This window comes from Amblyraja radiata, chromosome 33 (genome assembly GCF_010909765.2).
Source record: "Amblyraja radiata isolate CabotCenter1 chromosome 33, sAmbRad1.1.pri, whole genome shotgun sequence".
Lineage (NCBI taxonomy): Eukaryota > Metazoa > Chordata > Chondrichthyes > Rajiformes > Rajidae > Amblyraja > Amblyraja radiata.
Genome location: NC_045988.1, coordinates 22584227 through 22602916, shown reverse-complemented (window position 1 = coordinate 22602916; position 18690 = coordinate 22584227). Strand labels below are relative to the sequence as shown.

Below are 18690 nucleotides of genomic sequence, written 5' to 3'. Positions count from 1 at the left end.
GGGGGAGTAGACTTGATGGGCCGAATGGCCTAATTCTGATCCTATCACTTATGATCTTATGGAACCAATCTAAGACCTGGTGGTATATGTCGATTAGCTGCTAGGTGCAACGTTAAGGTTGGTGAGTTGACCATGGCACTCGATTATGCTTCGTTACATTGTTTTGACCCCCTGACAATACTGAGGGTGGAGTTATCTTAAATGCCATCACTAAATGAATAAACAAGTGACACTGACATTCCACCGTGGAAGTTAGTTCAGAAGAAGTCACAATTTAGTTACAAACAGCAGAGTTTCTGATGTTCGAGTATTTGTATGCACCCACCGGTTTGAGGCCAGATCGGCCTTGGCCCCAGTCTCAGAGTTGGTAACGGGGCTCTGAAGGTTCAAGCGAATGTCACCGTCTGAAGCTTTGTTGACGTCCAGTGCGTAGATCTGTTCAGAAACGTCGAGAAGCTCCTGCGCCGTGAATCCAGTCCCAGGGTTGCTGGCTGCAACACAGTGACATGCACTACTGTCAGCTGTGAGACTGGGAACCCCTCCCCGTGACAGAGCGAGCGAGTGTGTGTGTGTGTGTGTGTGTGTGTGTGTGTGTGTGTGTGTGTGTGTGTGTGTGTGTGTGTGTGTGTGTGTGTGTAAGTGGGTGTGGGTGTGTGTGAGTGAGTGTGTGGGTGTGTGTGTGTGGGTGTGTGTGTGTGTGTGTGTGGTGTGGGTTGTGTTGTGTGTGAGTGACTGTGTGTATGTGTGAGTGTGAGTGAGTGTGTGGATGTGTGTGAGTGACCGTGTGTTGGTGTGTGTGTGTGTGTTGTGTGTAGTGTGTGGTGGTGTTGTATAGTGGTGTGTGTGTTGTGAGTGAGTGGGTGTGTGGTGTGTGGGTGAGTGTGAGTGAGTGTGGTGTGGTGTGTGTGTGAGTGAGTGTGGTGTGTGTGAGTGAGTGTGAGTGAGTGTGGGTGTGTGTGTTGTGAGTGAGGGTGTTGTGTGTGAAGTGAGTGTGAGTGAGGTGTGTGGTGGGTGTGTGAGGTGTGTGTGTGTGTGTGGAGAGTGTGTGTGTGTGTGTGTGAGTGTGTGTGAGTGAGTGTGTGTGTGTGTGAGTGACTGTGTGTGTGTGTGTGAGTGAGTGCGTGTGTGTGAGTGAGTGTGTGTGTGTGTGTGAGTGAGTGTGTGTGTGTGTGTGAGTGTGTGTGTGAGTGTGTGTGTGTGTGTGTGAGTGTGTGTGTGTGTGTGTGTGTGTGAGTGAGTGAGTGTGTGTGTGTGTGTGAGTGTGTGTGTGTGTGTGTGAGTGAGTGTGTTTATGTGTATGTGGGAGTGTGCGTGTGTGTGTGTGTGAGTGTGGGAGTGTGTGTGTGAGTGGGTGTATGTGTATGTGTGACATTGTGTGAGTGTGTGTGTGGGAGTGTGTGTGTGAGTGTGTATGTGCGAGTGTGTGTTTGTGTGTGTGAGTGAGATTGTGTGTGTGTGAGATTATGTGTGTTAGTCTGCATGAGAGTGTGTGTGTGTATGTGATTGTGTGTGTGTGTGTGCATGATTGTGTGTGTGTGTGAGAGTGTGCAAGAGAATCTGCAATAGTGTACAAGAGAGAGTGAGAGTGAGTGTGAGAGGGTGGGTGAGAGAGTGTGTGCAAGAAAGTGTGTGCAAGAGTGCATGAGAAAGTGAGAGTGTGAGAGAATGAGAGAGTGTGAGAGATAGAAACAGAGGAGAGGGGCAGGGAGAGAAAGAGAGCGAGAGAGGGAAAGAGAGACAGAGAAAGAAAGACAGAGAGAGAGAGAGAGAGAGAGGCAGAGAGAGACGTGCAAACCCAATCAGCAAGAGGAGGTCAAAGCTCAGAAGGGAGACATTAGTGTGGACATGCTGTGACTAGATGCTGCCAACAAGTTTGTGGATGTTTCAGGCCAAAACTGGGTGGTGTTATAGAGTGTGAAGGACAAGCGTTGTGATTGAAGTAGATTTGCTCACTTCAGGACAGCTGAAGGATGCACCCACAAACCATCTCTTGACTACGTCAGAAACACTTTATAATCTGAACCATGGGAGGTTGCTACAAGTTATCATTTAGAGGAGGAGAGGAATCAACGATACGAGGAGGTGGGTGGGTGTATTGTTGCACTCAGAAAGCTTGCAATGCACTGCCATTTTGTAATTTACTGGGGGACAATGTTATGTGACCATTTTGTCTGTGGGCTGTAAAATGAACGCATTGGTGGGGAACAGTTCACAACTCCCAATTCAACATTTAACTTGACGTCAAATAGCATTCTTCACGACAGGAATGTCTATGTTGTGGGCTCAATATGGACAGTGACAGCAGGGCAGTGTATATCCTCTATCATCGTGGGTTTTAGACCAGCCTACCTGATATATGGTCCTCCCTCAGACTCCAACTGCCAAGTGCCTACAGAATCCAAGTCTGGCACCTGTAGAACCACAAACTCCGCTTCTGTCCCCACAGTTGCTGCTTGTGCTGCTGAGTACCTCCAGTATTTTCTGCCTGAAATGGAGACTCCTAACTAGGGCCCGAACTTGATGGTGAAAATTTCTCCTCCCACTCAGATGAGAGCAAAGTCTGAAAGTTTTGGTGAAGAGGAATTTGAAACTTAAGTTTCATTTGTGGAAAAACAGCGTCACAGTATTTGCTTGATTTCAATTGATTGATTAAAAGATACAGCATGGAAACAGGCCCTTCAGCCCATCCAGTCCATGCCGGCCATCGATCACCGTCCACACTGGTTCTATGTTATCCCACCTTCGCCTACACTTGCTACACTTTAGAAGCAGTTTACAGGGGCCAATTAACCTACAAACACGCACGTCTTTGGGATGTGGGAGGAAACCGGGGGCACCCGGAGAAAACTCAGATGGTCACAAGGAGAACGTGCAAACTCCAGAAGGTAAGCACACGGTGCTGGAGTAGCTCAGCGGGACAGGCATCATCTCTGGAGAGAAGGAATGGGTGACGTTTCAGGTCGAGACTCTTCTTCAGGTCTTTGGGTCTTGGGTTTAAACCAGCAGTTCCTTCCTACATATGTAAACTCCTCACAGACATAGCATCCGAGGTCAGGGTCAAACCTAGTTCTGTGGCACTTTGTGGAAACAGCTCTACCAAGCGCCCCGATTATTCAAATTGTGGTACTGCTCTAAAAATTGACAATGAATCCAGATCAAGAATTTTTTCATTGTTGTTTTGTTGTGAAGTTTTTGCATCAAAAATGGGTGATAACCGAGAAGTTATCATTCAAATGCAATAATATTTGTATTAATGTGATTCCACTTTCTCATTGAGCAAGCAGTGTAATGTCGCCCTCTTCTGGCTGAAGATGTAAACTACTGCTTTGCAGTTTTGACTGCAGAAATCTTAAGGGCCTGTTCCACTAACGCGACCTTTACAGGCAACTGGTGGCACCCGTGATAGGTCGCCGAAAATTTCAACATGTTGAAAATTCAGCGGCGACCAGAAAGACGCTACTTTGGAGACCTCTCACAACCATAGGAGACCTCTCACGACCATACAGGCGACCCCTGGCGACATGTCGCAGGTGACCTCTAACGACCATACAGCCTGACCACTTCTTCACCCACCTCCTTCAGAATATCCAAAACCAGCAGCTTACTCTACTTTTACTTATAGATTCCTGTGGATTACTAACGACGGATGTTAAGCGATACCCTCTGTAATAATTTGGTAGCCTTTGTTAATTTCCCTCCAATAACAGCATGATACAGATGGCTCCAAGTTCCAGTCATTTGGGTAATGGAAATACACCCTTGCAGAATTCACAAATCACAAGCCCAAAACAAAATGACTTGCCCCAATCATTCCTACTTCTCCCTGCTCCCATCAGGACAAAGGTACAGAAGATACAAAAGGGAACTGCTGTAATCATGGGGGACTTCAATTTTCATATTAATTGGGCAAACCAAACTGGGCAGGGTAGACTAGAGGAAGAGTTTATAGAATGTATTAGAGACGGGTTCCTAGAACAGTATGTCACAGAACCGACAAGGGGGGAGGCAATCTTGGATCTGGTCCTGTGTAATGAAGCAGGATTAATTAAAAATGTCATAGTTAGGGACTCGTTGGGAACAAGTGACCACAATATGGTCGAATTCCATATTCAAATAGAAGGGGAGCAGGTTGAAACTCAGGCTAGGGTACTTAGTCTAAATAAGGGGGATTATGAAGGTATGAGGACTGAGCTGATCAAAGTTGACTGGGATAGCAGACTCAAGAATAAGATGGTACATGAGCAGTGGTGTACGTTTAAGGATCTACTGTATAACCTTCAAGAAAAATTTATTCCTATGAAGAAAAAAAGGGGTAAGGGTAAGAACAGTCAGCCATGGCTCAGTAAAACTATAAAGGATAGTATTCGGCTGAAGGCAAGGGCATATAAGGTAGCCAGAGATAGTGGGAGGGCAGAGGATTGGGAAGCATTTAAAGGTCAGCAAAAAATAACTAAGAGATTAATTAAGACGGGGAAAATAGACTATGAAAGGAATTTAGCGAACAACATAAAAACTAATAGTAAGAGTTTTTATAGCTATATAAAAAGAAAAAGGGTGGCTAAGGTGAACGTTGGTCCATTGGAGGGTGAGACTGGAGAGTTGTTGGTGGGGAACATGGAAATGGCAAAGGCATTAAACGAGTATTTTGTATCAGTCTTCACCATAGAAGACACAAAAAATATTCCAACGCTGGATAAACAGGGGGCGGTAGGAATGGAGGAGCTAAATACTATTAAGATCACCAAGGAGGTGGTATTAGGGAAATTAATGAGACTGAAGGAGGATAAATCCCCTGGGCCTGATGGATTACATCCAAGGGTCTTGAGGGAGATAGCGGTGGGGATTGTGGATGCATTGGTGATAATTTTCCAAAACTCCCTGGAGGCAGGAACAGTCCCAGTGGATTGGAAAATGGCCAATGTAACACCTATATTTAAAAAAGGAAGTAAACAGAAGGCGGGTAACTATAGACCGGTTAGTCTAACATCGGTGGTGGGTAAAATGTTAGAGACAATTATTAAAGAAACACTAACGGGGCACTTGGATAAACATGACTTCATCGGACAGAACCAGCATGGTTTTGTGAAGGGGAAGTCCTGTTTAACGAATCTGCTCGAATTCTTTGAGGAAGTAACAACCCGGGTGGATAAAGGGGAACCGGTGGATGTGGTATACTTGGACTTCCAAAAGGCTTTTGACAAGGTGCCACATAAGAGACTATTGCTAAAAATAAAAAATTATGGGATTGGGGGTAATATATTAGCATGGGTAGAGGATTGGCTAACAAATAGGAAGCAGAGAGTGGGGATAAATGGTTCATACTCGGGATGGCAACCGGTAACTAGCGGGGTTCCGCAAGGGTCGGTGCTGGGACCCCAGTTGTTCACAATTTATATAAATGATTTGGAGGAGGGAACCAAGTGTAATATATCAAAATTTGCGGACGATACAAAAATGGGAGGAAAAGTAGGGGATGAGGAGGATAGGAAGAGTCTGCAAAAGGATATAGATAAGCTAGGTGAGTGGGCAACAACTTGGCAGATGAAATTTAATACTAATAAATGTGAAGTCATTCACTTTGGGAAAAAAAATGATAGGGCAAGTTATTTTCTAAATGAGGAGGAGCTGCGTTGTAATGCAACGCAAAGGGATCTAGGGGTATTAGTACATGAATCACTAAAAGTTAGTATGCAGGTGCAGCAAGCAATCAGGAAGGCCAATGGAGTTTTGGCCTTTATTGCTAGGGGGATTGAGTATAAAAACACGGAGGTCTTGCTGCAGCTGTACACAGTATTAGTGAGACCACATTTGGAATACTGTGTACAGTTCTGGGGTCCATACTTAAGAAAGGATGTACTAGCCCTGGAGGCAGTGCAGCGAAGGTTTACAAGATTAATTCCTGCAATGAGGGGATTGACATATGAGGAAAGGTTAAGTAGGCTGGAACTCTACTCTTTGGAGTTTAGAAGAATGAGAGGCGATCTCATTGAAACATATAAGATCGTGAGGGGCCTTGATCGGGTGGATGCACCGAGGATGTTCCCAATGATCGGGGAAACTAGAACTAGGGGACATAGTCGCAGAATAAGGGGGGGCTCTTTTAAAACTGAGATGAGGAAGAAATTCTTCACCCAGAGGGTGGTTAATTTATGGAATTCACTGCCCCAGGGAGCAGTGGAAGCAGAAACGTTAAATATATTTAAGTCTAAAATAGATGGTTTTTTAGCTGCCAAGGGGATAAGGGGCTACGGGGAGAGGGCAGGGATATGGACCTAGGTATGGTTAGTATAGTAAGACCTGAGTGATCTCCTGGACAAGTGTCGATCGCCTGGATTGGGGTCGGAGAGGAATTTCCCGGATTTTTTTCCCGAATTGGACCTGGGTTTTTATCCGTTTTTTTGCCTCCCCCAGGAGATCACGCGGTTCTTGGGGTGGAGAGTGGTGATAGCGGTATAAAGGGGAGGGTAGTGTCTTGTGTTCTGTGTCTTGTGTCTACTGTTTGTGGGTAAGTGTATCTGTTTAGTGTTCAGCCATGAGCGAATGGCGGTGCGGGCTCGACGGACCTGGTGGTCTACTCTCGCACCTACTTTCTATGTTTCTATGTTTCTATTGCCCATATCCCTCTAAACCTATTCTATCCATGTACCTGTCCAAATGTCTCTTAAATGTTACGCTAGTATCTGCAAAGCATGAAGAAGAATCTGCAATATCTCCAAAATACACAATTCTAATCCTAACACGAGGACAGAACACTACCATCCACCTCTTATCCAACTATGGATTTAGAGTGATAGATTGATACAGTGTGGAAACAGGCCCTTAGGTGCAACTTGCCCACACCGGCCAACATCTCTCAGCTGCACTAGTCCCACCTGCCCGCATTTGGCCCATATCCCTCCAAACCTGTCCTTTGAGCTGGGAACCAAACCTATCGTTCCACATGACGTGGACTTTGCCTTGTTGGTCTGGATGGAGATTATGTGAGAGGCAACAGAAATAAAGAGGGTAGCACTAGTGATGTGGGTTTGGGAAAGAGAGAGAGAGAGAGAGAGAGTGGGGCTGCAAGAGGAGGGGATAATAGACAGAAAACTGAAAGAATGAAAGAGAGAGAGAGAGGGGTACAATGCAAAACAAAAGAGAGAAAGGAACACAGATGCTGGTTTACAAAAAAAGACACAAAGTGCTGGAGCAACTTCGCAGGTCAGGCAGCATCTCTGGAGAACATGGATAGGCCACACTTTGGGCCGATTGATAGTGAGGATCAGAGCATGAGAGAAAAAGATCCAGTCGTCAAAAGGTGTGAGTGGATGGATGCAGAGAGCGGAAGAAAGGAATGGAGAGAGATTAAAAAAGGAGAGAATGGCCTCCAAATCCATTCTGCAGCTCACACTTACCCCCGCACAGAGAATAGTAATCGTGGCAGCAGTTCTGGTACTGGTCACACTTGCTGTTGCAGTGGCAGGGATCGTTACGGTCATATTGCTCATTGCATCTTCCCTTGCAGGATGTTCTTGCTGCAATGATCACGGGCAGAAAATACAGCGTTCTGTTAGCCCGAAACTTGACCAACTTGGGTCACCCCTATTTATCCTGTTAGTCACAAATTCGCAAAACTAGTGTATTTGTGAAACATTGCTTCCCTCTCATACGTCTGACTCTGCCCAATCCACTCCCCTGGTAATGGATCCCAGCGTGTTCCCTGTGACTGATGCTGTAGGTTTAGAGACACAGGCCCTTCAGCCCACTGAGCCCACGCCGACCATCGATCATCCATTCACACTAGTTCCATGTTAGCCCACTTCCGTATCCATTCTCTATACATTAGGGGAAATTTGCAGAGGTCAATTAATTTACAAACCCACACGCTTTAGGATGTGGGAGGAAACCAGAGCACCCGTAAGAAACCCATGCTGTCACAGTGAGAACGTGCAAACTCCACACACAGCACTCAAGATCGGGCTCAAACCTGGGTCTCTGGCGATGCCAGGCAGCAACAGCATCACTGTACACCCATAGATCTCAGGCTAACTAATCTATAATCCCCAATTTCTTTCAATTTTTGCTCTTCAATAGTAACTTTATGAATGAATGAATATGTTTATTGGCCAAGTATGTTCATATACAAGGAATTTGCCTTGGTGCTCCGCCCGCAAGTAACAACATGACATACAGTGACAATTAAGAATGACACATAAAACATTAAACATTATACACACTATCTTTGACTTTGTGGGAACTATTCTAGGTTCTATTCAATTTTAATGTAACAATAGTTGCATCCATTGCCTCATGCAGCATATAGGTCATTCGGTTCATCTCCTCTATGCCGACAACTGTGTCTTCCTGATCTCGGCCCACTTGGCAGCATTTGGCCCATATCCCTCTACATTCTTCCTATACATGTACCTGCCTTTTAAACAGCATAATCATGCCCACCTCTTCTGACAGCTCTATACCTAACACTCTCTGCGTGAAAAACTTGCCCCTCAGCTACCCTTTAAATCTTTCCCCTCTCACCTTATACCTCTGCACTAGTTTTAGACTTCCCCACCCTAGAGAAAATGCTGTGACAATTCATAGGCGGCATGCTGGAGGCGCAGCGGTAGAGTTGCTGCCTTATGCCCCTGTCCCACTTAGGAAACCTGAACAGAAACCTCTGGCGACTTTGCGCCCCACCCAAGGTTTCCGTGCGGTTCCCGGAGGTTGCAGGTGGTTGCCGGAGGTTGCAGGTAGTGGAAGCAGGTAGGGAGACTGACAAAAACCTCCGGGAACCGCACGGAAACCTTGGGTGGGGCGCAAAGTCTCCAGAGGTTTCCGTTCAGGTTTCCTAAGTGGGACAGGGGCATTACAGCGGCAGACACCCGGTTCGATCCTGACTGCGGGTGCTGTATGTACGGAGAGTGTACGTTCTCCCTGTGACCGTGTGGGTTTTTTCCAGGTGCTCTGGTTTCCTCCCACACTCCAAAGATGTAGGGGTTGTAGGTTAATTTGCTTTGGTAAAAATGTTAAATTGTCGCTAGTACTAGTGTATGGCTAGTCGGCATGTACTCGGTGTATGGCTAGTCGGCATGTACTCGGTGGGCCGAAGGGCCTGTTTCTGTGCTGTATCACTAAAGTCTAAAGTCATCTTATCTCTGTCCATGCACATCCAATGCTTTCTGAGTGGAGTTTTCTTGGACTGGGTAGGATTGTAGGACAGCAAGCGCAAGGGTGATACGAGTCATGTGGCATGGAAAAAAGGCCCTTTGGCCCACGGAGTCCATGCTATCAAATATCGATGCACACTAAACCTACGCAGTCTCTTTTTTATTCTTGCAACGTTCCCATCGACTCCTCTGAAATTCTAGCACTCAATTGCACACTTGTGGCAATTTAGACTGGGTCAATTGGCCCATCAAGCTGCGCGTCTTTGGGATGGGAGAGGAAATCGGAGGAATCCCAGACTGTCATAGGGAGAACATGCAAACTCCACACTGGCAGCATGGGAGGTTGGGAATGAACTAGGACTGTCGGAGCCAAGGGGCAGCGTCTCCGATAGATGCGTCATGGCAGGGCCGGCCTTAGGGGAAGCAATGGCCGCGACATGTGGCGGGGTGGATTTTCAACATTTTGAAACTTTCCGGCAACCTGCTGCGACTTTGACGGGTGCCAGGAAAGTCGCGGAATAAGTCGCGTAAGTGGGACAGGCCCTTTAGGAAGTTCGGCATGTCCCAAACTACCATCACCAACTTCTACAGGTGCACCGTAGAAAACATTTAATCGGAATGCAAAACACCACGGTTTGGAAACAACTCCATCCAAGACCACGAGAAATTGCAGAGTTGTGGACGCAGCCCAGACCGTGACATAAACCAACCTCCCTTCCATTGACTCCATCTACACTTCAAGTTCAAGTCAAGTGAGTTTATTGTCATGTGTCCCTGATAGGACAATGAAATTCTTGCTTTGAGTCAGCACAACAGAACATAGTAGGCATTTACTACAAAACAGATCAGTGTGTCCATATACCATTATATAAATATATACACACATGGATAAATAAACTGATAAAGTGCAAATAACAGATAATGGGCTATTAATGTTCAGAGTTTTGTTTGAGCCAAGTTTAATAGCCTGATGGTTGTGGGGAAGTAGCTATTCCTGAACCTGGTCGTTGCAGTCTTCAGGCTCCTGTACCTTCTACCTGAAGGTAGCAGGGAGATGAGTGTGTGGCCAGGATGGTGTGGGTCCTTGATGATACTGCCAGCCTTTTTGAGGCAGCGACTGTGATAGATCCCCTCGATGGTGGGGAGGTCAGAGCTGATGATGGACTGGGCAGTGTTTACTACTTTTTGTAGTCTTTTCCTCTCCAGGGTGCTTAAGTTGCCGAACCAAGCCACGATACAACTGGTCAGCATGTTCTCTACTGTGCACCTGTAGAAGTTAGAGAGAGTCCTCCTTGACATGCCGACTCTCCGTACTCTTCTCAGGAAGTAGAGGCGCTGATGTGTTTTCTTAATAATTGCGTCAGTGTTCTCGGACCAGGAAAGATCTTCAGAGATGTGCACGCCCAGGAATTTGAAGCTCTTGACCCTTTCAACCATCAACCCAGTTGATATAAACGTGACTGCGGGTCCCCATCCTACTCCTTCGAAAGTCCACAATCAGTTCCTTGGTTTTGCTGGTGTTGAGGGCCAGGTTCACGCTACCTTAGCAAGGCCACCAGCACAATCAAGGGCCAGGCTCATCCCGGTCACTCCCTCTTCTCCCCTCTCCCATCAGGTCCGAGGTACAGACGTTTAGTTCTGTTTATTGTCACGTATAGCAAGGTACAGTGAAAAGCTTTTGTTGCCTGCTATCCAGTCACTGGAAAGACCATACACGATTACACTCGACGCATCCATTGTGTACAGATACAGGATAAAGGGAATAAGTTTAAAAATACATGCCTCTAGATTCAGGGGCAGTTTCCTCCCTGCTGTTATCAGGCAACTGAACCATCCATCCTCTCTCCAGGGTACACAAAAATGCTGGAGAAACTCAGCGGGTGCAGCAGCATCTATGGAGCGAAGGAAATAGGCGACGTTTCGTCCCGAAACGTCGCCTATTTCCTTCGCTCCATAGATGCTGCTGCACCCGCTGAGTTTCTCCAGCAATTTTGTGTACCTTCAATTTTCCAGCATCTGCATTTCCTTCTTAAACACAGTATCTCTCCAACTTGATTGCAGTCCCAAACCTCCCATCTACATCATTAGAGTCAGTTGAACTATCTCTAATCAGACTTTATCTTGCACTAAATGATATACATTTCATCCTGTATCGATGCACTGTGGACGTATTGATTGTAAACATGTATAGTCTTTTGTTTAACTGGATAGCGTGCAACAAAAACATCTTTTCACTGTACCTTGGAGCACGTGACAGGAATGTACTAAAGTTAAGGGCCTGTCCCACGAGCATGCGCCTGCATGCGGCAAGCGCGACCTAACGTGGTCGCTTGAGCCGTACGGCCTCGCGGGGCCGGTCCCACTTCGATCGCCAGAGCCGTATGGAGTTGTGCAGAGCTGGTCCCGACATCGCGCGGGGCTCCGAAAAACTGACCGTGTTCAAAAATTCCGCGCGGCAACGGCCTTCCGGCCCGCAGCCACCTCGACGCCGTACGCCACCCGCGAACTTCCAGCGGACTTCGCTCGAACTTCACGCCACTCACTCGACCTCCGCGGGTCCCCCGCTTCCGGTTTGGTCGCGCTAGCCGCATGCAGGCGCATGCTCGTGTGACAGGCCTTTAAGGTTTGTTACTTACAATTGCATGTATTGTAGTCCTGGCAGCAGTCTCCGTGTGTCCCACACGCACTGTTGCACTGGCAGTTGTAATTGTGGCTCAAGTTTTCCCCACAGCGGCCGACACATGAGTCCTTATTTCCTGCAACCAAGAGAAGAGATTAAGGGAAGGACTAATCATCCCTTCCATCATTGCACCACATCTCCTGAGGGAACGAGCTGGATGGTATAACCCCCATTCATCAAGGGCAAGCCTAGGCTCATGAGCTTGGAAGTTCAATCATATCGAGAGCGAGAGCGATAGAAAGAGAGAAAAAGAGAGAGAGCGAGAGAAAAAGAGATATAGAGAGAGAGAGAGAAAGATGGAGAGAGAGAGAGAGAGAGAGAGAGGGAGAGGGGAGAGAGAGAGAGGGGAGGGGGGGGGGAGAGAGAGAGAGAGAGGGGGGGGGAGGGGGAGAGGGGGAGAGGGGGGGGGAGAGGGGGAGGGAGAGGGAGAGGGAGAGGGAGAGAAGAGAGGATGGTTCCGAACTAGTTTCTAAATCAGCCAGCAAGCAACTCAAGTAGACTTAGGTGTCCTTGGGACTCTTGAAAGGTGCCCATAAATAAAATGTATTATTATTATTATTATTAAACGCTCAATTGGTACTCAATGTGTGTACAGTCGGGTCTGGTACGTACAGTAGAATCTCAATTGGTTTCTAAGCTGGTGTTTGTCAGCATCTGTGTGACTGAAGGCAGATGGAGGCCAATTCACTGGACATTTTCCAGAGTGAGTTAGATTTAGCTCTTAGGGCTAACGGAATCAATGGATATGGGGGAAAAGCAGGAACGGCGTCCTGATATTGGATGATCAGCCATGATCATATTGAATGGCGATGCTGGTTTGAAGGGCCGAATGGCCTACTCCTGCACCTTATTTTCTATGTTTCTATATTTCCATGTTTCTCTTTTGACAGTACACAAAAATGCTGGAGAAACTCAGCGGGTGCAGCAGCATCTATGGAGCGAAGGAGATAGGCAACGTTTCGGGCTGAAACCTTCTTTGCCCGAAACGTTGCCTATTTCCTTCACTCCATAGATGCTGCTGCACCCGCTGAGTTTCTCCAGCATTTTTGTGTACCTTCGATTTTCCAGCATCTGCAGTTCCTTCTTAAACACTTTCTCTTTTGACAGGTGTACCTGGGACACCAATATACTGACAGGAGGGTGCGGAACAAACTCAAGGGTCCTGTGTAGGGATGGGTTGTGGTTCATGTCTGCTACACAAATTGAAGTGTCACTGTCTGAGAACCACAGGCTTTGGATGTATTTCATATGGTTTGCATGGAACATACTATCATCCTTTTCTGCATGAGCTAGTCAGGCAGGGACAGGTCGGACAGACAAGGAATCTGGAAATTGCTCCCAGCATGTACTGCAGACAGACACAAAAAGCTGGAGTAACTCAGCATTTGTGGCTGGCAGCATCTCTGGAGAGAAGGAATGGGTGACGTTTCGGGTCGAGACCCTTCTTCAGACTAGTTAGGGATAAGAGAAACGAGAGATATAGACGCTGATGTAGAGAGATAAAGGACAATGAATGAAAGATATGCAAAAAAGTAACGCTGATAAAGGAAACAGGACATTGTTAACTGTTTGTTGGGCGAGAACGAGACGCTGGTGTAACTTGGGTGGGGGAGGGATAGAGAGAGAGAGAGGGAATGTCAGGGCTACCTGAAGTTACAGAAATCAATATTCATACCACTGGGCTGTAAGCTGCCCAAACAAAATATGAGATGCTGTTTCTCCAATTTGCATTTAGCCTCACTGACAATGAAAGGAGACCCAGGACAGAAAGGTCTGGGTGGGAATGGGAAGGAGAATGAAAGTGTTTGGCAACTGGGAGATAAGGTTGGTTCAGGCAGACCAAGTGAAGGTGTTCAGTGAAACGATCGCCCAGTCTAAGAGTCCACATCTTGAACAACAGATACAGTAGATGAGGTTGGAGGAGGTACAAGTGAACCTCCAACACAAAGTCTGGACTTTGTGCCTTCCCCCACAGTGGGAATCACTGTGGGGGGATGTTTTGGTGTTGAATTTCTTTATGAATACTGTGTTGTATTTTTATTAGTGTGCTGCAAGGACATCAGAATTTCCCCTGAATAAGGGGATTAATAAAGTATTTATCTATCTATCTATCTATCTATCTATCTATCTATCTATCTATCTATCTATCTATCTATCTATCTATCTATCTATCTATCTATCTATCTATCTATCTATCTATCTATCTATCTATCTATCTATCTATGTACTGCAGACAGTACTGCCAGCTCTGCATGAGAAGCGTCCCAGAGTCTCGGTGTGGCCTGCTGAGGCATGTGCCACGTTGCAATGTCTCTGATAAGAATGGTGCCCTGGAACAGGCTCGAGGGATTCTGTACAAGGAACCTGTGATCCATTGAGTGAAGAGATAGAAACTAGGAACTGCAGGCGCTGGTTTTTAGACAAAAAGCCACAAAGTACTGGAGTAACTCAGCGGGTCAATCTGCATCTTTGGAGAACATTGATTGGTGACTTTTCGGGTCAGGACCCTTAGAGTCATCGAGTGATACAGTGTGAAAACAAGTCCTTCGGTCCAACTAGCCCACACTGGCCAACTACCAGTGTCCCAGCTACCCTAGTCCCACTTGCCTGCGCTTGGTCCATAACTCTCCAAACCTGTCCTATCCATGTACCTGTCCAACTGTTTCTTAAACGATGGGATAGTCCCAGCCTCAACTACCTCCTCTGGCAGCTTGTTCCATACACCCACCACCCTCTGTGTGAAAAAGTTTCAACCCGAAACGTCACCTATTCCTTCGCTCCATAGATGCTGCCTCTCCCGCTGAGTTTCTCCAGCATTTTTGTCTACCTTCAGGTTTGTCCACCCTCCCGTTCTAGCAAAGACCCTCTAATCTGGGCAGCATTCAGGTGAACCTCGTCTACACCCATCTTCAAAGCTTCCACTTCCTTTCTGCAATGGGGCGCCTAGAACTGTGTACTGTACTCCAAATGCGCTCCAAGCAAAGAGCTATATTCCTGACTCTCATACTCAGCGGCCCGACCACAGGATTATTTGTGGTCTTAAAAATTCAAAAGCCGAAGATGCTTTTGGTATGGATACAATGTTTCTTAAAGCTCATAAGCAGTCACTCATTGCTCCAATCACCAGCATCATCAACAAGTCCATAAACGAATGTGTTTTCCCAAATTCTTGGAAATCTGCAGTAATAACTCCAATTTTAAAACCAGGAGACCCCACTATAATTAGTAATTATAGACCAATAAGCATTCTCCCGGCAATTTCCAAGATAGCTGAAAAATGGGTTGCAGGACAGATAATTAAACATTTAAACAATAGTCCATATACCCTAAACCCAATGCAGTTTGGCTTCAGAAAATATCACTCCACCGAGACGGCACTTTGCTTCCTTTTGGAAAATATGAAGTCCAAAATTGATGCAGGTGGTGTTATAGGAGCTGTTTTTCTTGATTTACGAAAAGCCTTTGATACTGTGAACCACCAGATCTTGATGACCAAATTGTCCTATTTTAACCTCTCTTTGAGCACGATGAAATGGATTGAGTCATATATGGTACAGAGAAAACAATGTGTTAGAGTGCACAACAGTAAATCTGCAACTTCTAAAAACCCTCTTGGTGTACCTCAAGGTTCAATCTTGGGACCATTATTATTCAGTCTGTACATTAATGATCTACCAAGTAGCTGTCCATCAAATGTAACTTGCCAGATGTATGCTGACGATGCAGTTGTGTATGTACATGCCAAAAACAAACATCAAGCTGCACAAGACCTATCAGCTGCTATGATTAATGTGTCAAACTGGTTGCAGTTTTCTGATCTACATCTTAATGTGTCAAAGACTGTCTGTATGTTTTTCTCCAAAAAGGCAAGTACTGATGGAGATCCTGATGTGTTTGTACATGGAACAAAACTTAAAATTGTACATGAGTTTAAATATTTAGGAATCGTGATCGATTCACAGCTCTGCTTCAAACAACAGGTGAAAAGAACACTTAATTTGTCCAACTTTAGATATATTAGAAATAATGTAACTATTGATTCAGCCAAACTATACTTTAATGCAATGATTGTGCCATACATGACCTACTGTATAACAACTTGGTCACTGGCATGTAAGTCCACACTAAAGCCTGTTGAAATTGCTTATAAACAAGCCCTAAAAACTCTTGACAAAAAGCCCAGAATGTGCCATCACTGTAGCATCCTGAAGACATTTGATCTGCTGAGCTGGGAAAACGTAATCAAATATTCGGACTCGATTTTGGTTTACAAAATCTTCCGTGGACTAGCCCCACCTCCGTTAAAGGACTTCATAAAGAAAAACACAAATAGGTCGACAAGAGCAGCCTCCAGGGGTGATTGTATAGTCCCGTTTAGGAAAAGTGTCTTTGGGCAGTCAGTATTTTCATATCGAGTGTCGCAGACCTGGAACGCGATACCATGGGTCATACGGGATCTGCCAACCCTTACCTCATTTACGAAACATCTAAAAACATGGTTACTGCAAAATCAAAACTGCAATCATAATCTACATTAAAAATAACCTATGGTACTCTTTAATTGCTATTTTTTTACTTTATTGTTTGTTTTGTTTTTGTTTTTGTCTTTTGTTTTTACCTTGTTTGGGATGTGTCTACCTTGACAAAAGATGGGAATTAGCTACTGGCTACAATCTTGCATATTACATGCAAATGTTTATTAATATGCACTGTCCCTAATAAAAATCAATTCAATTCAAAATCAAGATTAGGATACCATATGCTTTCCTCGCCACTCTATGTTCTTGCGTCGCTATTTCCAGAGAACTATGGATTTAGAACACAACATCCCTCTGAGAGGGGAAACATAACAAAATTAGAACCAATGCCAGAGATCACAAGTTGAGATGTAGAGTGCGGACTCACGGATTTGGAACGTCTTTCCGGCAGCTGAAGACAGGAGCAATGAGAAGACGACAAGGTGCATCATTGTGATGAGCCAGGGATGTCCCTGTAATGGTCTCCAGACCTTTGGCACCCTGTATAAATACACAGCCCTGGCCAATCACCTGGACTTGAGGAACAATGCCGGCTGGTGTATATATCCTGGAAATATCGTCGTCAATACTCGAGTTTCTGTAAACATATACGAGATAAAGTTGCTGAGCGACAGTACATGGCTAAGCCAAATATTCATATTAATATTTAATGAGGAATGAGGAGGCAAGACTGGGAATGAGTCGAGGTGCCACACCTGTACTGACAGGGGAACTCCACTCTGACAGGTAGTAGATACAAAATGCTGGAGTAACTCAGCGGGACAGGCAGCATCTCTGGAGAAAAGGGAAAGGATGACAGCGTCTGCAGTTCCTTCCTACACATATAGTCTGATAGGTACTGTGAGCTGGAGGAGTGTGTGGTTATGTCCACAAATATAATTCAGACAAGGTTTTAAGGGTAGAGGGGGGGGGGGGGGGGGGGGGGGGGGTGGGGGGGGGGGGGAGGGAAAGGGCCGGTGGCTTCTCCTCACTTCAGCCCAGCTTCAGACACCAGCCTGCCCACTGTCAGGGCAGGGCCGGCATGGGTAAATGGCAATGTAATAATAATAATAATAATACATTTTATTTATGGGCGCCTTTCAAGAGTCTCAAGGACACCTTACAAAAATTTAGCAGGTAGAGGAAAAACATGTAAGCGGAATGAGATAAATAGTAGAGACATGACTAGTACACAAATTAAAGACAGAATTCAATTCAAAACACAATAGAGGCAATTCAAGCACAGATGGAAAGGGAGGGGGACGTGGGGCTAAGGATAGGCAGAGGTGAAGAGATGGGTCTTGAGGCGGGACTGGAAGATGGTGAGGGACACGGAATTGCGGATCAGTTGGGGGAGGGAGTTCCAGAGCCTGGGAGCTGCCCTGGAGAAGGCTCTGTCCCCAAAACTGCGGAGGTTGGAATGTAGGGAGGAACTGCAGATGCTGGATTACACTGAAGATAGACACAAAATTCTGGAGTAACTCAGTGGGTCAGACAGGATCTTTGGAGAAAAGGAATTGGTGTCATTTTCTCACAAAGACGCCCGGGATTGTAGGTCAGTTTGAAGAAGGGTCTCAACCCGAAACGCTGTCTATTCCTTTACTCCAGAGATGCTGTCTGATCCGCTGAGTTACTCCAGCACTTTGTATCTATCTTCGGGCAACCCTGCTTCTTCTGCCTTCGACCAAGCGTTGAATGAGGTTTTTATCAGTCTCCCTACCTGCTTCCACTCCCTGCAACCACCTGCAACCTCCTGCAACCTCCGGGAACCGCACGGAAACCTTGGGTGGGGCGCAAAGTCTCCAGAGGTTTCCGTTCAGGTTTCCTAAGTGGGACAGGGGCATAAGGGTCCTATGGAGAGGTGGAGTTGGGAGAATGCAGTTTAGTGAGCCAGAGGAGGATTGAAGATCATAAGGTTATAAGGTCATAAGGAATAGGTTGAATTAGTCCATTCGGCCCATCAAGTCTACTCCACCATTCAATCATGGCTGATCTATCTCTCCCTCCTAACCCCATTCTCCTGCCTTCTCCCCATAACCTCTGATACCTGTACTAATCAAGAAGGTGACAGTGGTCAGGGGTTGGGTTAATGAGAGATAAGGAGTGGGGTGAGAGATGGGCAAACAATTCTATGTCTGAGCCATCTCCTTAGCCGGAAGAAGGGTCTCGACCCGAAATGTCACCCATCCTTTCCCCCCAGAGATGCTGCCTGACCCGCTGAGTTACTCCTACACTTTGTGTCTACCTCCTTCTTGTGGTGAATTTTGATTGATTGAAAGATACGCCATTGAACAGGCCCTTCGGCCCATTGAGTCCATGCCAACCATCGATCGCCCGTTCATACTAG

The 18690-nt window shown here is 46.1% G+C and overlaps 1 protein-coding gene across 1 annotated transcript in view; it reads right to left on the bottom strand.

The window, feature by feature from the left end:
• Positions 1-16932, bottom strand: part of endou (endonuclease, poly(U) specific) — a 32996-nt gene extending 16064 nt beyond the window's left edge. The window contains exons 1-4 of the mRNA XM_033049967.1: positions 16732-16932; positions 11783-11902; positions 7395-7514; positions 326-491 (exon numbers count right to left, since the gene is read on the bottom strand). Coding sequence (XP_032905858.1) covers positions 326-491; positions 7395-7514; positions 11783-11902; positions 16732-16795 — 470 coding nt within the window. The 5' untranslated portion in view covers positions 16796-16932. The remainder of the gene's footprint in view (positions 1-325; positions 492-7394; positions 7515-11782; positions 11903-16731) is intronic.
• Between the last annotated feature and the right edge of the window lie 1758 nt (positions 16933-18690).